The sequence below is a fragment of the Plectropomus leopardus genome, chromosome 9 (genome assembly GCF_026936395.1).
Source record: "Plectropomus leopardus strain MGB_pleo_1.0 chromosome 9, ASM2693639v1, whole genome shotgun sequence".
Lineage (NCBI taxonomy): Eukaryota > Metazoa > Chordata > Actinopteri > Perciformes > Serranidae > Plectropomus > Plectropomus leopardus.
In genome coordinates, this window is record NC_142184.1 from 4,887,552 (window position 1) to 4,914,715 (window position 27,164).

At 38.4% G+C, this 27,164-nt stretch overlaps 2 protein-coding genes across 3 annotated transcripts in view; both read left to right on the forward strand.

Moving 5' to 3' along the window:
* hnf4a (hepatocyte nuclear factor 4, alpha) overlaps positions 1–13,992 on the forward strand; it is a 27,380-nt gene extending 13,388 nt beyond the window's left edge. The window contains exons 1-10 of one of the 2 annotated variants that reach the window (XM_042491349.2): positions 4,132–4,292; positions 5,226–5,400; positions 6,381–6,475; positions 6,896–7,002; positions 7,081–7,236; positions 8,489–8,576; positions 9,505–9,657; positions 9,762–9,998; positions 10,940–11,062; positions 11,498–13,992. In XM_042491349.2, coding sequence (XP_042347283.1) covers positions 4,205–4,292; positions 5,226–5,400; positions 6,381–6,475; positions 6,896–7,002; positions 7,081–7,236; positions 8,489–8,576; positions 9,505–9,657; positions 9,762–9,998; positions 10,940–11,062; positions 11,498–11,640 — 1,365 coding nt within the window. In that variant the 5' untranslated portion in view covers positions 4,132–4,204 and the 3' untranslated portion in view covers positions 11,641–13,992. Of the gene's footprint in view, positions 1–4,131; positions 4,293–5,225; positions 5,401–6,380; positions 6,476–6,895; positions 7,003–7,080; positions 7,237–8,488; positions 8,577–9,504; positions 9,658–9,761; positions 9,999–10,939; positions 11,063–11,497 lie in introns of those variants that run through there. The other variant, XM_088081753.1, reaches the window with a different exon arrangement.
* Positions 13,993–15,599: 1,607 nt separating this feature from the next.
* On the forward strand, positions 15,600–26,373 carry ttpal (tocopherol (alpha) transfer protein-like). Its single transcript, XM_042491353.2, has 6 exons — positions 15,600–15,761; positions 17,295–17,521; positions 18,230–18,473; positions 18,656–18,849; positions 20,244–20,354; positions 22,425–26,373. The coding sequence occupies exons 1-6, from the start codon at positions 15,704–15,706 to the stop codon at positions 22,701–22,703; spliced, it is 1,113 nt and encodes a 370-aa protein (XP_042347287.1). The 5' UTR covers positions 15,600–15,703; the 3' UTR covers positions 22,704–26,373.
* The last annotated feature ends 791 nt before the right edge of the window (positions 26,374–27,164 follow it).

Here is a 27,164-nt window from a genome sequence, read left to right on the forward strand (position 1 = left end):
TCTAACACATCAGAACAGTTTGTCAGTTCATAACCGTGCAGATTATACTTTATAGTCCTGCATATACAACTGTTCCTTGAGGAGTTCACAGAAATTTAAGAGGGGAGCAGCGATAAAAGCACTTTAATGACGGGGGAGATAAGATTTGCTCTGACTGACTCATTCATAGCTCCCCACTGATCCCCCCCCCCATCTCTGTCCTCTGCTTTGAAATAATCAGCACACTTGTTGAGCAAATATGGGCATTGCAGAGGAGAAGCACCGATCGAACGTGAAGCAATGTTGTAATGGACGACCTCTGTACACACCAGCGAAAAAACATGCTCCGACAAAGCTGATGCAGAAAGCCGTAATGTAAAAAACAAAAACGCTAATCATGTCTTGATCATGGGCGTAGTTTCCATTGAGTTAATCAGTCTGTTGAAGATCAATGAATTTAAATGAATAGTTTCTGTAGTTTAATCACATTTCCATTTCTGATTGGATTACTATAAGAGGGTTTTTCGCCAATATAATCATTCAACACATCATGCACAGAAGAGGCCCCGCCGGGAATGTTATGGTGTTCGTCTGCTGGAAGAAAACTAATTTTACGAGCCCTCAGTATAATTTGAGTGCATGGTTAACAAGTTCAGCTTACGTGGGGGTTTACTGCTCACTGCGGTCCGGCCTGAACTCGGGATCGTTGACCTGCTGCTATGTACTGGCACTTTCTCTTCAAATACAAGGCTACTGTTTGCCGTGTGACATGTATGAGGTGGACACTTTGCGCAAGCACTGATTTTATTTTTCTCTAGCAATAATCGAATTCAGGATTCAGAAGTCACACGTGAAAGAAAACCACCCCAAAAAACTGAAAGCATGTGTGCTTTTTGAGCAATCTCACATGCAAGAAATTATTTCAGCATTTTATTCTCACTTAAAATGTAACTTATTTTACTCCTGATTGGACATTTCAAATGTTTATTGTAGATGGAAAAGTAACATATAGGCTTGACTTCTCTTATTTAGTTTTATAGGAATTATACAAACACAACATGCTGAAAATTTCGTTTACAGATCAATGCTAATGCTGCTAATTAAGATCTGAATCTGAGGATGCAATGGCATGTGTTTCATGGTCATCACTGTTTGGTGTTTTTTTTTTATGGGTATGTGCTGCTTGTGTAATTTTATGTCTAATTTTTGTCTGAATTTTTTGAGTGGATCTGTCTGACGCAAAATAGATTTCAGTGAAAAATGACAAAAAAGTTGCATCGTATCGCACCGAATCGTATTGTATCGTATTGTATCGCAAATTAGATGAGATCAAATCAGATCGTATCATTTGTATCGTATCATTAAAACACTTTATAGTTTATAACTCATTATAATGTAGTTGTAAGTAGATATAAGCTCATTTTCAAGTACTTAATAATAAAATTTGTCAGCGGTTATAGCTCTTCGTGTAAAGCATCATAATTGGCACATTGACAGTTAGTAAATGATTGATATTACAGTTTAACAGCTGTAATGAAATTCAATTATTTATGATTACACATTTTATAAATCATTCTGAAGTGAGTTTATAAATAGTTTCAAAATGTATGAAGGGCATTTACAGATTTAAGCTTCAGTCATTCAGAATGTTTTTAAGTCAAGGTTGACTTACCTGATTTCATAAATATTAAAAGCTTCAGACCCAAAAGAACCAAATCTGTGTATTGATTTTTGACGACAGTGTGTCTCAGAGGAGCAGCTGCCTTTCCAACAAGTGTTGAGCTTTTGGATCAGCCTCACGTGCACCTTGCATTTCCACAAACAATGAAGTCTTTTACGTAAAGGCATCACTTTGCTTTAGCAAGAGTTGTTTCCCTGTTAATCATGATGGAATTAACTCAGATTTACTAACGACGTATTACACATGGAAGCAGGTCTGACAGACTGATATGATTTGACTGGTGGGTTTCCTGAGGTGGAAGATTCATAATGTTTCCTTTAGTAAAAGGTTACTCCTGCATTACAACACTGCAACAGTATAAAGAAGTACTGATAATATACATAATCTACAAAGTTGAATGGACCCTTTTAGATTACCTTATTTCTTATGTCTTATTATGGTTCCCACACATATTTATCAATGAAATTTCAAAACATTTCCATGAATTTCTTATATCTTGAACTATTTCCATGACTTTAATTGTTCAAAATAGGTATTAGGCCTTTTTACACTGAGGTTGTGCTTCACAAAATCCCTTCTTTATGCCACCTTTGCAAAAAAGCCATGAAGGATATGATGTTTAACACGATTATGTCGGCCTCTAGTGTGACTTATAACATATGTGTTTTTAAAGAATAACAATGGCATAGCGTGGCAGTAACAAAGATTTCCATCCCTGTTATATGACAGCTGATCTTGTCGGAGGATAGGGAGCTCCCGGACCTCACTGTTTTTTGCAAATTTGCGACATTTACAGTTGAAGTTCTTCTTTGAGTTAGCTGCTAACGGCAATCAGCTGCTTTTTAAATCTCCCACCGTGGGTCGCACACATAACACACTGTCAAAACGTCGCACTCATCCCATCCAACAGCCAGCTGTCCCTTTAATGCAGGCCTTAATATGGCGCTGTTTATACCTCTTCTGCCAGCTATGACCCCCCCATTCTTCATTCATACCTTTACACAGGAAGGCGAGACAGCATAACAGCTAATTTTTCCGCCTTGAACAGGCAGCGTAAAAGGGGCTAATGTTATAGCAGCTATAAAGTGCAATAGTGAGGCTCTTATTCCAGCGTGCTATGTCCTGTAACAGGTATACAGCAAAAATGCAGCACATAATATGGAGTGAAATGCCTTTGTGTCCACACTGAGGACACAGAGTGGTCTCATCACCTGGCCTGGCTGCAGCAGGCGTCAGATATGTGTAGATGCTGCCAGTCAGATGAGCAAATCTTTGTTTGTTGTGATGCTTTTTCCCTTTAGCATCACCAAAGCTGCTCCCCGTATGCTCTAAATGTCAGAGGTGTTGGTGCAGAGTCAACATTCAGAGCTGGTTGGATCTACTTCTCTCTTGAGCCATGTACAAGCCAATGTGTATCACCTGATACGAGTGAAGTTTTTAACTGCAACATGCGTAAAGTTAGACGTGTGTGTGTGTGTGTGTGTGTGTGTGTGTATTCAGACTACAGTAGCACCTCATTAAGGTACAGTAACATTAGTAAAGCAACTTAAATCAGTTTGATGACAGAATAGCTCTGTTTTATGTATATCAGATGTTCTTCTCAGGCTTTTTTTGATGGTTTATTGTAATATTTTGCTGATTGTTTTGTAGTATTTTGTTGTTTATGAGTGACAAGAAGCATCAGTGTGGATCTACTGTGACGGAGAACTTTTCAGACAGACTCTTCATGTAGATATTGAAGTTCAGGTTCAGTTTTAAGCCCCTGAGAGCTTCACCTGCAGAGTGTCCCCATAAAAGACAAAAAACAACATTTTGTGTCTCTTTCAGTTTTGCTGCTTTATAGAAAGACTGAGGCCTAATTGTCTTATAAGAAGTGAAATATAGCAAAATATAGAAACTCTTAAATACAGCTCCTTTAAAAAATAGGCTTAGCACTTTTTCCCTGCAGAGGCACAAAGCAAAGCTGCACCTTCATGTGTTCTTGGCTGTCTAAAGTGGACGCTGTAAATTTGTGCATGTGATAACAGCATGCTACAGAAAGAGCCTGCTGTAAAAAGCGATCTGGTTTAAAGCGGCAGTGATTTGGCAAAGAGTTGGCCTGATTTTGCTCTCGTTGAGGAACTGTTTATCCAGTGCTGACTAGAAGAAGAGATGGCAGATATCAAAGTTGTACTATCTCTTACACACACAAAAAAACAACCCTGTGTTTCACCACTGAGGGGACGAGTTAACCATCAACCAGAGAGACACTCCACCTCTCCTCTGGTTAGCGGCACGAGGGGAAGGAGGAGAAGGAGCCCTGCTGTCAGTCACTGGGCTCCACTCTGACACCAGTAGGTCCCCATCACATTGAGCAGGGAGCTACCTTGTTACTGGGCGGAGTCTGGCTAAGGGGGGGGTTTGGTGGAGGTGTGAGGGGGTGTGAGAAGGAAAGGAGGAGGAGGAGGAGGAGGGGGGAGGAAGGGGGGGATGCACTTCTTGGACAAGTCTTTCTGCCCCACTGTCAGGTAGTTGAGAATTTGTTTGTCCAAAGCGCTGGCAGACATGGACATGGCAGACTACAGCGAGGCTCTGGACCCAGCCTACACCACGCTGGAGTTCGAAAACATGCAAGTGCTCCCCTTGGGCGCAGGTGAGTCACATATATGCAAGTGTGGCGTTGAACTTTGAAACTTTTACTGATTTAAAACTTTGGTCAGGAGAGAGGGCAGAGGAGGCATGGGGTGATAAAAAGGGGTCATTTGTCCAGCAGAGGGACGATCCAGAGCAGCAGTGGTCTTCTTTTATCACCTCTTGGTGTAAAACATTAAGAGACTTTGATTTACGAGACTCGGCTGCATCCTCAACGCACTCGGGTCATTTGGTCGAAGAGATCTTAACCTGTTTGAGCTTGTGGGGCGACAGTTGATATTCGTCCTCTGACGAAGCAGTAGTTTGAGTATCATGATCGTGCATCTCCTGTTACAAACGGTCGGTTCCCACAGAGGCTAAAGTGAAGAAAAAGGGTTCACAGTGACACTAACTTATTTGTGCATGCAGTCTCCCATGACCTGCGGCTGTGATCCTGATTCTAAAATTCCCAATGAGACTCAAAAAAAAGGAAACTTTTTCACCGGTTACATGTTTCTGCTCAGACTCATGAGTCATCTTACCTGCCAGCTTTAATCTATAGCTTGACGTGCTCTTTGATTGATTGACCCAGTCTGGTGACTCAAAAGAAAACTGTCTCCAGTGATTGTCTTTTCAGAGGCAATCAAGCCGACATCAATCCTGCTCTGTTGACTCTGTGTGAGCTACTCAGGCAGCTTTACAGATCCTCGCAGGTTCTCGTGGATTTTTGATCAGCCGTCAATGCGGTTGATCACTCACTCTGGGCCCGTTCACACCTTCTGAAATCAAACCAGTTTGACAATCTGTCAAGTAGAAACAGCCTCTGATCTTAATCTGTCTCGGTGCTTGATGACTGCCATCTAATTAAGCTTTCATAAAAGCACTCTTCCTCTGGTTTCAGGTCGAAATCTGATGAGCTGGCTTAAAGAGACGTTCATTTTCTGTCTCCTTTCAGACTCTTCGCCGGCTGAGAGCGCCAACATGAACGCTGCCGGCCACCTGGGGGCGGGCAGCCTGTGTGCCATATGTGGAGACAGAGCCACTGGCAAACACTACGGGGCGTCCAGCTGTGACGGCTGCAAGGGCTTCTTCAGACGCAGCGTCCGCAAAAACCACATGTACTCGTGCAGGTGAGGACACAGCTGAGACTGACGTTTATATGTGACAGTGAAATTAAGCATTGCACAAGAAGCCCGGCCAGTTCCAAACTAATGTTTGTGCGTTTGTGTGAGTGAAAGAGGAAAAAAGCAAAACATAAATTGTTTTTTCTCTGTAAACTGGCAATAAATGCTGCAAAAAATGAGCACAATCAATTCTTGAGCTGCAACTTGTCTTGACAATAAAATGTTAGAAAATATATCTGTTTAAAAATTTGACACGTCAAGTTGACATCCTCAAAAGTCAAAAGTTGTGTGACCAGCAGTCCAAAATCCCAATTTCTTCCATTAACCCTTTAAAACCTGGCTTTATTTCTTTCAATAACATGAAATGATGGCATAGAGCAACTTCAGTAACAAAAACCACAAAATTAATTTTTAAAAAGTACAAGAAAATTATCAAAAATGAGAGAAAAAATAGAAGAAATACAAATAAATAAATAAATAAATAAAAAACAAGAAATTTAATAAAGTGCCTTAGGGAAAATAGTTGTGCATAATTTTAAAAACAGAATTTTGATGTTAAATTTTCCACTTGTTCGCTCCAAAATCTAAATCTGCTAATTTCTTGCAAGTTATGGGACATTTCTTTCCCTAGTTTTTGAAAGAAATAAAAAAACCAAACTAATTTGCTCAGGGTTCAAACATTTAAATACTTGTGAAAGGCATCTGAACTCAGCATGAAAAAAAAATTTCAATCCAGGTTTCAAAGGGTTAACTATGAAGAAAAGCATCAAATTCTCACACTGGAGAAACAGGAAACAGCAAATTTTGCTATTTTTGCTTTAATAAGTTACAGAAATGATTCTTCAACTTTCAAAACTGTTGCCAAATAATTTTTTGTCAATAAAGAGGTCAACCAGTTATTGCACCTCTAATAACCTCATTCAGTCAAGGTTCTTTTTGAATACTACAACAGCACAAACAAACCTAACCTGCTCATTTTTTTCCAGGTTCAACAGACAATGCATTGTGGACAAAGACAAGCGAAATCAATGCAGATACTGCAGACTGAAGAAATGCTTCAGAGCCGGCATGAAGAAAGAAGGTAGAAGGCAGTTTATGTTTTTAAGACTGAATTTATAATCTAAATCTGTGAAACACAAAATAAAATCTCCAAATTAATCAGCAAATCACTGCCAGAGTGTGAGCCGCTGAATTGACGTCTGAGTGTGTCGCAACACCCGCGAGAGTTTGTTAATGTTCACTCAGTGGCGCGCTGAAGTCTCTAACCAGCTTATGCTGAGCAAACATTTCCAAGCAATAATAGCCATATACTGATAAACACGACAACCTTGAAGGATATTTTTTTCTTTTAAATGACTCTGTGTTCTTTGTGCAACAAACAGTTGGAGAAAAGTTGCATTTTTCATTATTTGTTTTCGATTTATTTTGCTGCATGCAGTGTCACATTTTTCTCTGACTGTATCTGCAGAAGTGATGACGCTATAAATCTTTGTCATTTCAGCCGTGCAGAACGAAAGAGACAGAATCAGCACCAGGAGATCCAGCTATGAAGACAGCAGTTTACCATCCATCAATGCACTCATCCAGGCAGACGTACTGTCAAGACAGGTAAGACCTCCTAAATCATGTCTCAAAATCACATCTAACTGTGGAACAAACACATAAAACGACTCTTGTGACTTCCAGATCACCTCCCCTGCTCCCATCCTGAACGGCGACATACGGACCAAAAAGATCGCCGCCATCACGGACGTGTGCGAGTCCATGAAGCAGCAGCTGTTGGTGTTGGTGGAGTGGGCCAAGTACATCCCAGCCTTCTGTGACCTGCCCCTGGACGACCAGGTGAGACTCACACGCAGACACAGTGTACATAGTTGTATAGACACTCTGGTCACTCATCAACCAGTCGGCCCCAAACTATAGTGTGAGCTGCAGGAGCACACAATAAATAACAATAACAGAGGGGGAAAAAAAGGAAATGCATCACGGAAATAAGGATCTTTTTAACTCTAAACCTCAAACTCTTCAACCAGAGTGGTTAATGTATTTTAATCCTGAGTTAGAATATGATGAGCTGGTTTTAAAGTCATATCCCTCCACGAGAAAAAGTGCTGAATCATTAACAGTATGATTACCGGGCCTCTGTAACTCATTTGCTGATGTTATATCAGTGAGAGTCTTCCTCCAGGAAACTCACTTCGCTCAGTGAGCTTCATAAGAGACTTTTTGGAAAGAGATATAAAAAGGATACCTCATTCATATGCATAAAAAATGTAAAGAATTTATTTTGCTCTTTATTTGGGAGCAAGTTGATAAAAGTGGGAATTTTATTTTGATCCTTCGCATTTCCCTATGTAAATACTTCTACCTCTCTGGGCCTCATCTGATCCTTATTGGATCTAATTTCTTGGAGTAAGCATCTTTACTGTGTTTCCTGTGGTGTTCTTCTCCCGTTTTTAAAAAAAATCTTTATTTTATTATTGTTATTTTTAATGTATTTATTCTTTACTGGACGGTTGAGAGGGGAAATAACAAAACAAAATAACAAAAAAAGAAAATAAACACTGGAATCTATTTGTACTTTCGTATTTGATATGTGTACATTACTGATTCCTAGTTAAAAAATAAAATTTAAAAAATCCCTTTCATAATGGAGATGGCTGTCTTATTGGAAATCTAATGGACTTTAACCATAATGTTTTCTCTCCCCCTCTTCTTCTTCTCATTATCATTATTATTATTATTATTATTATTATCAACAATAATACTATTTATGAATTTATTTGTTTATTACATTAATATACTTTTTAAAAATGTGTCTAGCCTTGTGTGTTTTTGCTTGTTTACCTGCTAACTAGTCTTTTGGCTCGTACTTTTATTTACCTTCAGGCATTTGATTTTGTTGTAATTCATTATCTTCAAAAAAGGCTTGAAGTTAAGTTTTTCTACCTGTTTTTTTTTTTTTTGGTAAATCTTCTGGCTACCAATACATTTAAAAAAAAAAAAAAAAAATATATATATATATATATATATATATATATATATATAAATAGAAGATATACACTAATAAGTCAATGGATTCACTGTATTTCAGGTGGCGTTGCTGAGGGCTCATGCCGGAGAACACCTCTTGCTCGGTGCCGCAAAGAGGTCCATGCTTTACAAAGACATCCTCTTATTAGGTAAAACTGACGTGAACCGCTATCATTTTGTCCCATTGAGTTACAAAAAGCATTTTCTTATTCTGGACTAAATTTACTGTTTTAACTGAATACTTCACCTGAATTTGTGAAGAAACCTTTGTTTTTCTCGCATGCCTCCGAGATGAACGGGGAATCAAAAAAAAAGGCAAATATTCTTCATGAATTGAAGTCATGGGGATTCACGTTTAACAACAGCAAAACTACATCAAAACATCCGTTTACAAAGTCTCACACAACTCGTGCTGCAAAATCCAAGTTTCATTTTTCCAGTCGCAGAGACGAGGTCAGGGGCGTAGCACCAAATTCTGGGGCCTGTACATAAGCAGGATGTATGGGCCCCTGCTCTTCCCCGAGACTGTTTATACTCACGTGTTTTAAATCTTTGTCTTTATTTAAGTTTTTGCATTACTCAAACATCATATTAGGAAAAAAAACAGACACTTAAATACAAACAATACAACTATCCTAAAAAACAACAAACAAAAACAAAAAACAACAGCGTACATGCATCACCACTTTAACATAACATGACAAAGTTTCCCGTTGAGTAGCTTAAATTAAAGAAAGTAAAATAAAATAAGAGTTTTCCTAGTATTTAATCTTAATGTTTTAGAAAAATGAAAATGTTGAGCATACCACCGGATACATGAGTCTTATGCAGCAGTTAGGTGAGAGTTTGCAAAAAGATGTTTTTACATCACTTTGCTGTTATTAAATGCGGCCCCCATTTACTTTAAATCATGAAGAATCTTCACCTTTTTGGATTCTTCGCTCACTGTGGAGGCATGTGTGAAAAACAACTGTTTCTTCACAAACTCAAGGTAACAAGCAACAAGTAATTGTTATAAAAAATGTTGTGGGTAAAGTATTCCTTTAAATCTCATCCTACAATGTGATTCTCCTGCAGGAAATGACCACATCATTCCCAGAAACTGCCCGGAGTTGGAGGTGGGCAGGGTAGCAGTGAGAATCCTGGATGAGCTGGTGCATCCCTTCCAGGAGCTACAGATAGACGATAATGAATATGCATGCTTGAAAGCCATAGTTTTCTTTGACCCAGGTACTGACTCATCATTTGAAGCGCATGAGCTGCTCTTCAAGCCAATAATGTCAGCGAGAATATTCCTCCCTTTGTAAACACCCCTTGTTTTTGTTTGCCCACAGATGCTAAAGGTCTGAGTGACCCCGGAAAGATCAAGCGGATGCGATACCAGATCCAGGTCAGCCTGGAAGACTACATCAACGACAGGCAGTACGACTCCCGGGGTCGCTTCGGGGAGCTGCTGCTGCTGCTGCCGACGCTACAGAGCATCACCTGGCAGATGATCGAACAGATCCAGTTTGTCAAACTCTTCGGCATGGCCAAAATCGACAACCTGCTTCAAGAAATGCTTCTTGGAGGTGAGCTCTTTCAGATCATTTGTAACCAGCCTCTGATTTTAAAAGCTTTGGGTCAATATGCAGAATGCACGTGCACTGAAGGTCCAGTGTGTAAAATTTAGGGTAATTTAGTAGCATCTAGTGGTGAGCATTTCAGATTGCAACCAGATGAAACTTTTTTCGGTTAGACTTCCTTCAGTTCTCATTGTTCAGGAGGTTTTTACCGGGATCTGAATTATCCGCAGAGGTCTCTCTCCCAAACAAACACATCAGGTGAATCAAACCAGTAAAAACACCAAAAAAAGCAGCTTCAAAACAATGTTTCTACGATGCTGTTTGGGATGCTGGACAGGTGCAAATGTGCAAATGTGTGCTCACATTTTTTTGATAACTTAAAATCCAGGTGTTTCAGGTTTTTATCAGGAGCCAAATTATCCACACGTCTTTTCCATATCGAGACAAACGGAAAAGGTGATTTAAACCAGTAATACACAGAATAAAACAGTTTTATGTTACAAAACAGCATTTCTCCTCTGCTGTTTGGCATGTCAAGAGATAGCCTGCTAACCCAGCACCTGCTAATGCACTCCACCTTTTACCTCTGGTAGCTTAAGATCCAGATTTTCTGGAGGTTTTTAACAGGAGCCGGATTATCTGCAGAGGTCTTCTCTCTCTGAAACAAATGTGATGTTATCTAAATCAGTAAAAACACAAAATAAAGAAAAAAATATGTGTTTTTCCAACACTACTTTTTGGGAGGTGCTGCAAGCTATGCCAGCTGATGGGAAAATGCAAATGGCTTTATCTAGAGCCAGTGTTTTGTTTGTCCATGTAGGGCTACTGTAGAAACATGGCAGTGCAACATAACACTGTAGAAGAGGACCTGACCCTAAATCCTACACACTGGACCTTTAAAATAAAGACATGTTGTGGTGTGTACTGACAGTAATTTTGTCTCTCAGGTTCTGCCAATGAGGCTCCACATGCACCTCACTCTCTGCACCCTCACCTGGTCCAGGAGCACCTCAGCGGCAACGTCATCGTGACCAGCAACATACCAACGCCGATCCACAACGGTCAAATCTGTAAGTACAAAACACAAATGTAAAGCAAAACTAATGCAACTAAAACAATTCTCCGTCTTTGGCTTAAGTGTTGAAATGAACACGGAAGCATGCATCTAAGTGACCTGAAAAATATATTTAAACTAAATGTTATTTTGATGAGAAGAGACTTTCGAATCTCCCTCCCCCTGCTCCATGTGCAGCCAGGTAGCCACAAGGACAAACAGGCTTGGCAGAATAATCCTCTAAATTCTTCCCAGGAACTAATCTGGCTTATTTTGTCAAAGAGAACTTCTGTTATTCTTTCTTAACATGTTTAATGCTCTGAGAAATTTCACAAAAGTGCTTATTCCTTATCTGAAAATTGTGTTGCCCTTCCAGGACATGTTATACCACCGAACTGTAAATATACACCTGCTTATGCTGCAACTTATTCTTTTGTGCTCTACTTTTCAGCCACTCCTGAAACCCCGATCCCGTCTCCGCCCACTGCCTCCAGCTCAGAACATTATAAACTGGCTCAGGGGGTCATAGCCACCGTGCCCAAGCAGCCGACCTCCATCCCTCAGCCTACTATTACCAAGCAGGAGGCCATTTAACAGTCCTCTCAGTCCTTATTCCTTCAGTTTTTTTATTGTGTTAAACCAGGGTCTTTATATGTAAGTTTATACATAATCAGCATTCACTGTAAAACTGACGAGTTGATCTTACTTTTTTTTTAAAAAAAGCTAGGAAACCACTTGCCTTGAAAAAGGTAAGTAAATATAACTATTCTATCTGTGTTTTGAGCAGTTTTGAGATATGAGCTTCAAAGTTTTGCATTTAAATAGCATAAATGATATGCTTTTTGGTTTTTAAATAAAAATGTATATAACTTAAAAGCACCTCAAATAACCTTGATAAGTTGTCGCAAAATGAGAATATATTGTATAATAACTCAATTTTGACAAAAATGTCATGTAAAATCTTGTATTTCTAAGGTGACAATCGATTTGTAAGGTTTACTTCAAATTCTGTTGTATCTACTTTAATTTGTGAAGTCAATGTAAAAATGACAAGTGAAATTACTTGTTTTTTCAAAGTGAAAGCAACTTAATCAAACCAAGTAAGTCTGACTTAACTGAACGGTTGTGTTTACTCGGTTACTAAATTTAGGGAAAATGAATGTGTTTGTTAAATAGAGTAAGCACAATAATAAATTATTGCAGGATTCTACAACTGTCAGCAAATACAAACAAATCCACTTTTAAGCCTTCAAAAAATCTTTTTAACAAGGAAAACTAGAAATATTAAGACTAAATCTTTCTCTTTGATTTTACTTAAGACAGGACTCCATATCATGCTGTTTTATCACAAATACTAATACTCAATCAAGCTTCAGCAAACTTGCAAAATAAATGAAACATTCGATCAAAGCATATGTGCTTGCAACTACAATAAACAAAACAACACTGTTGGTGTCAGCAGTGTGCTATAAATCTGTATTCTGCTGGTTGCAGACTATCAATCATATTCTTAAACATCTTAACAAAAGACAACTTATTTTTTTATATAGTTGTCCTCCACATGCAAAATCTTTTTTGTCATGACACAAAATAATTTAAACTGCTCAGTTAAGGCCGGACAAACGGAGTCCATAGCAACGGTCAAATCAAATAATGCTAGGTTATGGAAAACTATCAGTTTCTTTCATTTTAAAACAAATTAAGTGTAAATAACAAAATACCTTTACATCTTTAATGTTTTTCTGTTCTCTTCAGCGTTGTGTTCATCGATGCTGTTGTTTAGTGTTGATCGCTCGTCTGTGGACAGTTGCTAAGCTCTGAGAAAAACAGAGAGCGATCCCGCTAGTCTTTGTGACAATGGCGCCAACAGTAATACCACTCGGATACGCTCAGCGACAGATTGAAAAGACAAACTTTTTACTCTTTCATTCCACTTTAAGTTGCTATCACTTTAAAAAGAAAAAATCAGTATCACTTGTCATTTTTAAGTTTCCAGAACTTCACAAAATTAAGTAAAAACAACTAAATTTAAGTTAACTTATCAATCAGAAATGAAACAAACACAAATTCAAACAAATAGTTATATTTACTCACTGTTATCAAGGCAGTCAGGGTCCTAGAGTTTTAAAAGTAAGATCAGCTTGTGATTTTACAGCGTTGAAGCTGTTAACTTGACTGAAACAATAAAGTAGCTAAACATATAATTGCAATTATGTCCCTTGCAGATTGCTCTTTTTCTTCAGGGATCTATTTGTTGACACATGCAGCTCACAGCTCAGCCAGACAAAAGCATTAAAAATGTCCACATATACCGCTGTTCTGTAGGATCGACATGTAGAAAGACTGTTGTATATAATGTAGTTTATTGTTGGGTAACATCACTTCCTTTAGCATGACCTCAGTGTGTGCAGCAAGGCTCATGTTAGACATGGTGACGTGATCATGTCAGTATTTTGTGAATGTTACAACAGACCTTACATTGTCATGTATTTAGTGTTGCACAGTATTTTTATTTTATGTTCATTAGTGACAACATTTTTTTCAGTCAGGAAATTTTTCAGTTTATCCAAGCTAAAGGAAATCACTTGAACGAGCTCAGCTTTGAAACATTCTGTGACAAGACTTAAATATATGTGGTTTGTTTTATGTACTGGAAAATGCATATTTACGGTAAAATTTGAACATGGAGAGGTAAATATTGGTGTGTATACGGTTAAATCTGTGGTGCCACTTTGTAAAAGTGACCGACAGACACACTGAGGAAGTTTCCCAATAATATGTTGTATTGGTTTTTGAAAAAATATATTATATTTTTTGTTTAGTACTTTGTCATGGTTTAACTGATGGAATAAATTGTGCCTTTTAACCTGTACTGCCTTACAAAAACAGGCATTGTTTCGCCTAACAATGTGAAGATGAATTAATAAATCTCAAGGTCTATTTTTACATTGTGTTTTCCGCAGAACTTCTTTTATATATTATCTGGGATTTTCTGAGGATTTGATAGGATTACAGATTCACTGGAAACTTAATAATGAAGCTCTATTTTCAAGCTCTATTTTGATGCTTTAAAGCACTCTGGCATCTAATTTGATAATGAATTATGAATTGGGATGTCAAAGGTATTAGTACTGGTTGATAGCCTAGTTAGTATTGAGTATAGAATACTTACTTACCTATGCTATTATTAAAAAAAAAAGAGTAAGAAAAATAGTTAAATGTATATGTTTATGTTAACAGTAATGGAATTTAACTGAGTGCATTTATTTATTCAAGTAAAAAATTTTTACTTTTTAAAAAAAATATTTTTGAGCATACATGAAACATAAAAATCCATGTGAGCAAAATAAATGTGGCGAATAATAACGCCTGTACATGTATTTCATGCCACATAAGTTTATTTAAGACGATATTTCGATCCTGCTTTAATCCTTATCAGGTCAAGTATTTAAAAATATGAAACCACACAGTGAAAAAAAGAAAAAGTAATAATAATATTGACTGTTTTTCCTATATTTTAAAATCTGGGGCTATTTTTAAAACATTCTGGGCTGAAGACTCAGGCGCCCAGGCCTTCAGATGCAACTGCTGACAACGTAATAAAATCAGAGTTGTTGGAAAGTTTCTGCAGGAAAACATAGTTCCAACGTGGCAGTGCTGCTTGTTCACTGATAGCTTCATGCACCATGTTGCTTCAGACTGATAAAGTGCCATAAAATCATTATAGATAGCACTGATTCAAGAACGAGGGGGGAGAGAGGGAGGGACACTTCAAGGATTTAAATCTACATTTAACTACATAAACTGAGACTAAGAAAACAAGTGGAAGCGTCACATTCATGTATTGCTCAAAAAGCCTACTTTTTTTGAAATTTCTTTAAAAAAAAAAAATGTATTCTCTTACATAATTATGTATATATATCAGTAATAATAAATCAGTTAAATGTACTGGTTTTTTTTGTTTTTGTTTTATTTTATTTTATTTTCAAGTTTAAAGCATAAAAACATACCTGACATCTTGAGATGAGATGTATCCAACAGTGACAGGTATGCAAGAGGAGCAATATGAGAGCAAATTCTGCCATCTACCGCATTCAAGTGTAATTGACACACACACACACACACACACACACACACACACACACACACACACAGTCATTTGTAAACTAAAATTAATGAATGAATGAACACACAAATAAATAAGGAAAGAAATGAATAAATAAAGTATTTGTTTAATCAAGTAGCCCTAGAAAATATTGTCACGTGTCAGTCATTTGTAAGAATAAAGGAATTAAGAAATAAATAAACAAATAACTAAATAAATAAGTTTATGTAGAACAAGTAGTTTAACGTAAAAAAAAACAACAACAACGAAAGAAACACAGACCAAAAAAAAAAAGTTTTTGTGCCAAGGTCTACTTTCTTTTTTAAACTTGAAACTGTAGTTTCCGGGGACTCCTGAATGCATCATCGCCGTCAAAACAACTGACCGCCGCTCTCGTGCGTCAACAGCGTGTCACGTGCCAGCGCGTGGACCAATGAGGGAGCGCCATCTCTTCACCCGGAAAAGGGTTTTCCTGACAGGTCGGCTGTGATTTTTCTGACACTTCTGGCCGTCGCTGTGCTTTTTTGTGACATTTTTATCTCTTGCCAATGGATGCGCATAAAAGGAGTTTATGTGTGTCCTAGTCGGTCAATGTTAAACGCATCTCCGGGTTGGTATTCAGCCGTTTTTCTGACTTTAATTGCGTCGCATCAGGATATTTTCAGTCAGTTCGTGTCAGCTGAGGCTCTGACTCACTGCTGAACAAACACAGACAGTTAGCATGTTTGTGCTGATGTAGGAAACTCCTGTAATCTTCCCAGATATCGGAGAAGGTTTTATTTCGTATATTTATTGTCCAGTTCAGGTATTAATGAATGTAAACTGTGTGTGTGCAGTGGTGGAAGAAATGTTCAGATCCTTTACTTAAAGGTCCCATGTTATGCCCATTTTTAGGTTCATATTTGTATTTTGGATAGCTACAAGAACCCGTACACATGCTTTAACGTTTAAAAAAATACATTGTTTTTCACATACTGCATGTCTGAATATATCTGTATTCACCTTCTGTCTGAAACGCTTCGTTTTAGTGCCTGTCTCTTTAAGCCGGGTCTGCTCTGATTGGTCAGTGTTTAAAAGTCGTACACATATCTGCACAATCATTGCCGGAGTATCACTATTACGCCACTGTAGTAACAGATTTTACTTGGTCTGCACGATTATGGCCAAAGTGATAATCACGATTATTTCTTGTGATCATTCATTGTTTATTGGGTAAAAGTGTTTTTATTGCACTTTAACATTAGAGCACTGCTTCTGATTTCATGTTGCGCTGTATTCCTGCTGATGAACTAAATTTTGCATCAAAATAAGACTTAAAATACGGTTCATCTTCACCTGCATTCAGCACATCTCCTATTTATTTGTGTCTGCCACTGTTTGGTTTTGCTATATTTTACACTGGTCATGGTATTATGACGCGCTGCAGCATCGCTGCGATGGATGTCTGACTTGATGCAAAGGTGTGGATTAACTGTAACTGTAAAGTAGATTAACAGTAACTGCACAGTAACGCTAGCAACGTTATTCTTCTCGGCTTTCACTGCAGATTGTGTTTTTTTTCCTAGGTGGTTTAACATGTTAGTGTTAGGCAGACACAAGTTGTATGCACTATTTGTACGTGATTTTTTTTTTTCTAAATCCCAAATACTTACAAACAATGGACAAGGAGTGTAATGATGGCTGATTTTTGTTTTTGGTCAGACTGCAGTTGCACTGCTCAGAGGATTTCTTCAGTCTCTAAATATAGACTGTGCATTTCTGTGTGGATTGAGAATTTTGTTACTCTCAAGTATTTATGTAGCACACATACCTTCTGTATGATAAAAAAGAAATGATGATCTGACTTTTCACAATATGGGACCTTTAATTAAAAGTAATAATTCCACACTGTAAAAATATTATTGTGATAAGACTTTTTTCATATTGCCCCACCCTTCAAATACAACATTTGCATGTCAGATGTAGAAGAGTGGAGGTATAAAGCGGCATTAAATGGAAATACTGAAGTAAATTACAAGTGACTCAGATTTTTACCTAAGTGCGTACTTGGGTAAATTACCTTCCACCCCGTGTGTGTACTCCTGTCTTGTTCTTTCTGTTTTATATCCTCTCTGGTCTTTCTTATGTGCTCCTTTCCAAACAGCTTCACCCAGTCAGTCCATGGCCGATCAGCATGAGTCCATCGATCTTACTCCTCCTCCAGCGGACCCGTCAGCAGCTGCAGGACACAGCTGGTTCCCTGGACCCCCTCCACCCATGTACTCCTGCACCCTGACCCCAGAGCTGGTGCACAAGGCACGGGAGGAGCTCCAGGAGAAGCCAGAGTGGCGTCTGCGTGATGTCCAAGCATTGAGAGACATGATATTGAAGGTATTCAAACAAATGGTCACATTAATCCTTTGAAACCTGAGTGAACTGGCTTGACTTTTCTCAAAAACGGGAAGACCTCAATGAGCGACCGAGGAATGGCCCAAAAATTTGCAGGATATTGGTCAAATGTTTACCTGAAAATAAACAAAAAGAAAAGAAAGAAAAGACAAATAAACAAGAAAATTACCTGAAAAAGTGCTGAAAAATTACATGGAATTATCATATTAGTATATTTTTTCTGTAGCGTAATTTTAAATGTAAAATCATAAATCTAGTTTTCTTAATATTTCCCCCCATTTTTTTTTTTTTATCCCAGGAGGTCGTATAAGCCATTGGTTTAAAAATCTATAGTAAGTTGCACTATCTTAAATTTAAGTCTGCATTATTTTAACATTCTAACCCCATTAACAGAAACACGTCCTTTCAATCCCTTTTTTAGCTTTAGGAACAGTAAACATCAGTAAACACAAACATCTCTTAAACCATATCTCCACTCTTTGTACCGGATCCGGCAGTGATGTTGTTTTAGCTCTGTACATTATTTGCAATACTTTAAAATAAACCAAATCATTGAATTTCAATAAACGCAGTCTCATAAACAATGGGTTTGTGTGACCATAGATATAGATATATATAGATATAAAAACAAAAACCCAACTCTTTATCCGCTCAGCTCATGTTTTTTTTTTTTTGCACCCGACTTTGCAGGAGCAGCCAAATCTGAGGACACGGCTGGACGACGCCTTTCTCCTGCGCTTCCTGCGGGCCAGGAAGTTCGACTACGACCGTGCCCTGCAGCTGCTGCTCAACTACCACGCAGGCCGTAAGGCTTGGCCAGAGGTGTTCCAGGACCTGAAGCCGTCTACAGTGAAACATGTCCTGGATCTGGGCTTCCTCACAGTGCTGCCACAGCCAGACCCCAACGGCAGATACATCCTCTGTCTGCGGCCGGGTGGGAGTGAAATCTGTGGTTTTATAACACATTAATCATCTTTAAATGACTGTTTTCCATTTTCCAATCTAGTAGACATCAAGATCACTGTACTTTTTACAGTCTCTAAGTAAATAGTGTATGACTAACTCTTCCAGGAGAGGCTTTACTCATGTTCTTTGATTACTCAACTTCTTTTACAGGAAAATGGAAACCGAATGACTATCCGTTTGTTGACAATGTGAGGGCCCTTTATCTGACTCTGGAGAAGCTGATTCAGCCGGAGGAAACGCAGGTGAACGGTATCGTCATCTTGGCCGACTACACCGGCGTGGGCATGTCACAAGCGTCCAATCCAGGCCCGTTCCTCGCCAAAAAAGTTGTGAGCATCCTGCAGGTGAGAAATCCAACATCTGATGATGGAAATATAATCTGACCGAGCAGGGATTCCCAACCTGCTTTGCTTGAGAGACACTTTTGCAAAATGTCAGAGGGCCAGGGGCCAATTTCTGCAGCCTCATACATGTTTGTAGGATTTTAGGAAATGTCTAGGATTTAAGGATGTTTCTAGGATTTTAGCACATTTATAGATTTAAGGACGTTTCTAGGATTTAAGGACATTTCTTGGATTTTTGCACATTTCCAGGATTTTGGGATGTTTCGAGAATTTTAGTAGGGCTTATCCTTGAAAGTCCGAGATTCAAATCATCAGTTGGAGACACTGAGATGGAGACAGCTGAGATAGCTTTATGTTGAAAAGTCTTTTTTTCTGTGCAGTGTTCTCCTGGGGACATTTTGGTGCCCAGACTTTGCTGCAGAGTGAGTGTTCTCGTCTTTCACGCTACTCTTTGATTCGCAGAGGTGCAAGCAGCGGCACGAAGGAGGAGAGAGGAGAGACCCACTGCTTAGGAAGGGTGAATTTATAGCTGACAGCAAGTTAACAGGATACAGTCTCCGGTTTTTCTTTCTAGTGTTGGAAAAAAATGTTGTTACACGTTTACAACCCATCATTAGCACTGTTAGCTGGTTTACTATATGACGTGAAAGCTGCTGTCGCACTAAATGTTGAAACGTTAAAACTTTGTATGGAAAACAAAACGAATGGTAAAATACTCGTATCAAACAGCTAAATCAGTTTCGACTGGCATAATTCTGAGTTGAGTACAGCCCTAGATTTTAGAATATTTCTTGGATTTTAGGAAATATCTACGATTTTAGGACATTTTTCAGATTTTAGGACATTTCTAAGATTTTGGGACATTGGGGACCTCTGTCGGGGAGTGAGGAATCTTCCACTGGCTCTTCTTTTTTATAAACAAGCTCTATTTTGATGCTGTTTTATGCACTGTGGCACTTTCTGTATACTAAAAGTACAAAAAATAGTTGGCAGTGTGAATCACTTTATTTTTATTATTGGGGGGCCACTCAGCACCCCATAGGGTGCCAGATTTGGCCCGCGGGCCGTAAGTTAAGCATCACTGTTATATAACATTTTATGATCAGGTGACATGTTCATATTTTACTCAAATATTAAATCAGCAAAGAGCATTTTTCTTCCAGAATAGATCTGTGAATGCAGCATTTTACTTGGTAATGACAAAGCAGTAAATATCAGTTACTGCACTAACACATGAAAAAAAAACCTTGTCATTTACAACAGTGGCTCTTGAGCTTCGTCGTGACTGCGGAGTGTTTAATATTTACACAAGCACACAAAACACATCTGAAATGTTTGACAAGGACCATCTGTGCATGTTCTGAATACATATTTCTCCGTTTTTTAATTCACAGGACGGGTTTCCAATCAGAATCAAGGCCGTGAACATCATAAACGAGCCCAGGATTTTCAAAGGCATCTTCGCTATAATTAAACCTTTTCTGAAGGAGAAGATGGCAGAGAGGGTAACTATTGTCCTTGATTTGTCTCTGGCTCTTTTGTTTTAAACAAAGGTCTATTTTGAACCGCAAGCCTCTCTTTTATCTGCAGCTTGTGCTCCAAAATAATGGTCTATTTTCATCTGTGGCAATTAAAGGCCAAACATTTTCTCTTCAGAGGAATGAACTCAGACCAACGGCGACGCAACCCTGTATTTTCCAAAATCTTTATGTTCAATTAAACCCACTCTGGTTTTTATTGATTTGGTGACAATGGAAACAAGCTGTAAGCACATGGACATGTCTATTTAAAGGGACAGTTCACCCAAAAATCAGAAATACGTGTTTTTACACTCACTTGTGGTTCTGTCAGTCGGTCGAGATTGCTTTGGTGTTCATTCCTGAGTGATACCACAGAGATGTCTGCCTTCTCTCCAGTGTAATGGGACTAGATGGTACTCGGCTTGTGGTGCTCAAAGCGGTAAATTTTTTTTTTTTTAAAAACTCAACATCAGTGTCTCTTTCCAGAAATCACGACCCAGTTAATAAAGATAAACCACACACCTTGTTGTGAGTAGTTTCGTGTAGGAACTATTTTCATCCTACTGAAGTGCACCCGCCTGCTGCATCACTGCACAGAAGGACGCCTGCATCTGCTCACAGATGAGAGACTGCTCGTGACAGCCAAGCAAAAAATAAAAATGAAGCCAACACGAAAGTGCCAAAAACTGCAGTTCATTTAATGGCCACTTGAGGCTGACTCTAAAATAGAGTCAATCCCCATAGACCCCCATGCTAAAATGCCCAATTTTACAGCAGAAATAAATACGTTTACAGCCTGGCATAAAAAACCTTTTGGTTTCTATAGTTAATTTCAACATTCGTGATAACTACACGGAGGATGAATTTTAAATGGCATGTTTACATTTTATTAAGGCTTAAAGTTACATATAATATACCGCTATGAGTGACAGGCAGTCTGCCAATAGTGTCCTCAGCTTCTCAGTCACATCCACGTGTTGCTCCTCAACAGCTCCAACCTCGTGCACCAAAATGATAACTTCTGTCTCCAAAAACCAAGATGGTGCAGCAGAAATGCCGAACTCAAGGCTTCAAAACAGCGGACCACAGCGGATGTAGATTGGTAGAAAAAAAATAGTTCCTACTTCAACAAAGTCTGTGGATTATCGTGAGTAACTGAGTCATGATTTCTGGAAAGGGACATTGCTATTGAGTTTGTCAAATGTATATTTTGGCACAACGCGAATCATTCAACTTCTGATTTGTTTTAGTGCACACAATCGAGAAATATTATAAACAGATAAATCTACAAGTTTGAGCGCGACTGTTGCTGTAAAGCTGTAAAGGCGGCGAGTGGTTGAATGGGTTTCTGTGTCCACTGTGATGACGTCTAACGTCAAACAAACACTGTAGTCTGATTAAGCCACTCGTTAGCAACTGCCTTTTTTAAGACAAGTAAAACCTTGAATGTTCAAAAATTGTGTTCGTACAGACGTAATTTTATGTTGCAGAACAAAACATCTACATATCTTTATGTAGTGTTAAACACAGACCTTATTTAAGGCATTTTACCGAAAACCCTTTAAAAAACCCCAGAGACTTTGAGACGAGGGAACCGGAACAGACTTCCACGTTTCAGGACTCATTACTTCACTCTATGAGCATTTATTTAGACCCTGACCACCCGGCTGATGTTATGTCCGCTCTTCAGTCTGGCTGTAGTTTGTGCTCCATCAGCTCATGAGGGGAATATCTGGCTTTTATCTGCTAAATGCCTCATAGTTCACCAACTAGTCACCAACTGTGTCTGGCTGTTGAACACTTGGCTTCTCTGCTAAAACAGCTTCCTGCTGTGGCTGTAAACTCTGTGATCAGAGGGAACTAAAACAGTAAAGCTGTTGGCTGCAGTGAGCTGAAAGACGCCGTAAATCTCGGTGGCGTTGAGGGAAGCTGCAGAGTCTGCTGATAATTCATAGAGGATTCATTACTATGAGTGACAGCTTTCACATGACATGAAATATTGATCGCAGCCACTTTATGTAATGAAGCTGACATTGTGTCCGTCTCCGCGTACAGTACATCCTCCACGGCTCAGACCTGCGCTCTCTGCACCGCAACATCCCAAGGTCGGTTCTGCCGGAGGAGTACGGCGGCACGGCGGGCCAGCTGGACTTGTGTGCCTGGTCCAGAGTGCTCCTGGACTGTGAGGAGGAGTTCATAGTGGAGTTCTGCCAGCCGGATCCACTAGAGGGCGTGGTGCTCCCAGACTCCATGCTGTTTGAGGGTGAGCAGGCCAGCGGGCAGGACGACGACACCTTCAGGGGGCTGCGCTCGCAACTTTACTACTGTTACTGACGCCGTCACCGAGAGGACGTTTTCTGTTTCATTGGAAACGAGTGCGTAGACTTTTACAGGGCAAGTTGCCAATATTATACATGATTTATTTTACTAACTAAGCAGCACTGCTATAGGTGGATAGTTTAATGTAGTTCATGCGTAGCCCGGCGTACATTCATGGTTCCAAGGCAGCTGCAGGCTTCTGACTCGAGCCGATGCATGTTTGGCCATTACTGATGGCCCCTCTAAGGTGTTATTTCTGGAATTTAAAGGATAAATTCACATTTTTTTTTTACATAATCAGGCACCTATATGTACAGAGAAGCAGGTTTTTCTTGTAATCATTCCTCCTGTCCACACTGACCATTAACCCTTTGAAAGCTGAGTGAACTGGTTTGATTTCTTTCAAGAACACGGGGAAAAAAAAAGGCAACTTGGCAAGAAATGACCTACAAATTGCAAGAAATTATTAAAAGGAGGTGGAAATGATAAAAAAAATCAATATATAAAAAAATATATCTCAAACCATTATAGTTATATATAATTAAAATTATGTTACAGAAATAAATTCTCTATATATTTCTTGATTTTTTTTTTTGTACATTTTTCAAAGTCTTTTTTTTTTTATTTACTGATTTCTTGCTATTTTAGGGGCTATGTGTTGTTAAGTAGCTCATTGCCTTCTCCCCATGCTTTTTTTTTAAGAATCAAGCCAATGTGCTCAGGTTTCAAAGATTTAAAAGTTCCCCTCCACATGTGCTCCTTCGAGAGATGGAGGGACAAAAGCTATTGTATATAAATAACAAATATATAAAAATTGTATATATAAAATAGGTTCCAGCAGTACTAGTTGGACAAATCAAGTGAATATCTCTAATGTTATTGTCTTTTTAGCACAAAATTCCTTCGTGTTTTTAGCCCTCTCCTACAGGAGGAAACAAAAAGTGCAAATTTTATACTAAATACACAAATATTTTCAGAGTTATCTTCATAATTTGGCCAGCTGAGCCCTATAAAGCCTCATATTAGCTTCAGTTGAACTTTAAATATATTTTTGTCCATAAAAATATCTGAATTTGTCCCAAACAGGTTGGGAAAGGATCTCTTAACGAACGCTATGAACAGGAGGAATTATTACAGCAAGCAAAAACTATTTCAGTGTACATATGGGCATGTCAGTATTGTTTTAAAGGGACACTTTGGTTCCAAAATCAAAAATGCATATTTTTCCTCTCACCTGTAGTGCTATTCATCAGTCTAGATAGTTTTGGTGTGAGCTGGAGACTGTTGGAGATATCGGCCAAAGAGACGTCTGCCTTCTCTCCAGGACTATAGAACTAGATGGCACTTGGCTCGTGGTTTAAAGAGCCAAAAAAATACATTTAAAAAACGAATTATAAACTATTTTCTCTGCCTGCCATATCACTGCGCAGAAGGAAGCGTGTATCTACTCATGGATGAGAAGCTCGTGTTTGCGTGTGATGCTAATGATGGCGTCCTCCTCTGCTGAGCTGTAACGTCAGCCAGCTCTGTGGTGCTAGGTGAACTCATGGATGTACAAAGAAAACTGGATGAAGCGTTCCAGGCAGGGCCCCTTTCGTTCCCTATGAGAGATGCTAAGTGGCGTATGAAGCGTATAAAATTACGGCAACAATCAGCACTGTGGCCCATAGAACAAGTGCACTATAGACCTCTGCTGGCTAAGCGCGCTACTTCGGGTTTTGCACTCCTTTAACTGGAGTCGGGATAAAATGATTCAGTTGTGCTGCTTTTAAAGATTTTTTAAATGTTGTTGGACCAAATGGATGCAATTCTGACATTTTGCGGGGATTGTGAACAGGGCTCCTGCAGATCCTTAAAAAGTCTTAAAAGGTATTGAATTCATTAATCTTAAAAAAGGCCTTAATTGGTATTAAATGGACTTAAATTAGGTCTTAAAAATGCTCAGACATGGGAAGCAGGATTTTACGACTATTTTCTTTCTGACTTTGCATTGTAAAATTTTAAAATGATCTTTAATTTATTTTTTGTTAAATAATTTAATGAATTCCTGTTCTTAAACTTATCATGATGAGATTTCAAATAGTGGAATCTCACATGCGGATTTAGAAACACAAAATCGCATTAAAAAAAAGGCCAGTAATGCCAGATATTTCCAACAATTTTGTGATAATATAATATGTCTTCCATGTGATCCACTCTAAAAAGGGTTTGGGTTTTTTTTTTTTCAAAATTTACATAGATCATTTAACTTTTTGTTTTCAAATGTCATGTTTTATGCTACAATAAATATTAGGGCAAAATAAAATTGTCCATCAGTTTTGGAAAATTAGTCTTAAACACAATTCCAAGTGGCATTAAAATAGTCTTAAAAAGTTTTAAATCTACCTCGCCTTAAGCTGCAGGGACGCTGCTTGTGACGCTTCGACTGCTCGTCTCTTTCGCCATGTCAGTCTATGGAAAAATAATATTTTTTGGGCCAAAGGGCATCAAGTGACGGCGTAATTTCACTGTTTGGCCTCTATGAAAAATTGGCTTGAAAGCCGGGAGCATTCTTTGGGGGCGAAGGTGAGCTAAGAGGAGATACACATGTCTTTCTGCACGGTGTTTGGAGAGTTTCAGTGAAAGAAAATAGTTCCTACATGAAACTGCTCACAACCAGCTCTGTGGATTCTCTTGAGTAACCAGGTCATGATTTCTAGAAACAGACGTCGCTGCTGAGTTTTTTAAAATGTATTTTTTGGCGCTTCGAGCACCACAAACTCTCTATCAGAGAGAAGGCAGGCATCTCAAACACTCAGTAACTCAAACCAAAACAATCAAGTGAAATCGCACCACAGGTTGGAGGAAAAATATGCATTTTTAATTTTGGGATGAACTGTCCCTTTAAGACTGACATTTAAAAGCATGAACTATCCTTACATATTTTTCCACTGAGGTAAAACTCTAAAACAAGTTTGTTTAGTTTAACAAACCGGCAATCGGTCCCAAAGTGGCCATTAGCGCTCGGTCTGCGTGGTTTCATCGCCCCACAACTCAGCTAAAAAACGAAACAGTTTTTGTGTATGTAACCATCTAATACATTGCCTTAAACTGTGGATTCCCATCATAAATCATGTCGGATTTGTGTGTACCAAAGCAATATTCATGTGTACTCTCACCGGGGCTCGTCTTACGTAAGAGTGGATATACTTTGTTGTTAGGAAACGCAAATCTATTGCTGCTGTAGCTGAGAGAAAGAATGATGTGATAGATTTAGCAGTAAATGTTTTTGCTCAATATCTAACTCTCACACTGTGTTTCAGGGCCTTTGTTTAGTCGACGCTTCTCTGTGACTTGAATTTCCTGAGAGGATTATTTTTTCTAACCTCAGAAAATCTGCCTTATGTTGTTTGTTTTTAACCTTTTCTGACCTGTTTGCTTTTCATCACTCAGTCTTAACACGAGGACCTTCACTGATCACATGAAATACAAAACATACACTGACTTTACAGACGTCTCATTTGCCAAATGTCACACCAGGCCATGTACAGAAAATGTGCAATAATCTTGTTTCATGCGGTAGCCCGAACTTGAATAGTTTGCATCAGTCTTTTATATTTTTATTTTAAGCATGTCTGTGAGTATAAGCTACATTGTGTTGCAGGATATTTATTGTTAGTAGTAAAGACAGTAAAGTGAAAACTCAGCGGAGAAAGTGCGATTTGTGTCTTGTTTGTGCTGTGGATACTGTGGATGGCAGAGTGATGGAGGTGTGCTGCAGGCTCTGGGGAAATTCTGGGTATTTTCGCAACGTAATTGCGACATATTGCAACTGACTTTAGCAACAGGGTTATGGGTCTCCAAAGAGATCATAAATACAGTAGTGGAAGAATTATTATCAAATCTTTTACTTGTGTAATGGGAAGTAGGAAGTAATGTCAAAACAAAAAATAGTCCATTACAAGTACATGTCCTGCATACAAATGTACTTAAGGGAAATATAGAAGTAGTAGTAGTTTATTCCAAACATGAAAAAAAACATGTACAAAAGAAAAAAAGAATCATAAAGTAGTGGATATACATAAAAAATACATTACAAAAGATGTGAAAAATGTAAACAATACATCACGATATGATAAAGAAGAAGTGCTAATTTATTTAATCCCACACCTTATTCATAAGTTAATATCAGTCAGTTATTTAGCTTCCACATCAATTTACAATAATTAATTATCTAGACTTATTCTAATATATTATCTTAATTACAAATAATCTTTATCTTACAAGATATAAGTTAATTACAAAAATATTTATCTTAAAGAAATAAATTCTTACACATAAACCTTATTCAAATAAAATAAATAAATAAAATATGCACTCAGCTGCCAGTTTATTAGATCCACTTTGCTTAAATATATGCAGTCTAATACAACAGTCTTGCAATAAATATATAGACATCCCTCAGGCATTTCTTACTATTTTCAAAATTTTTAGAAA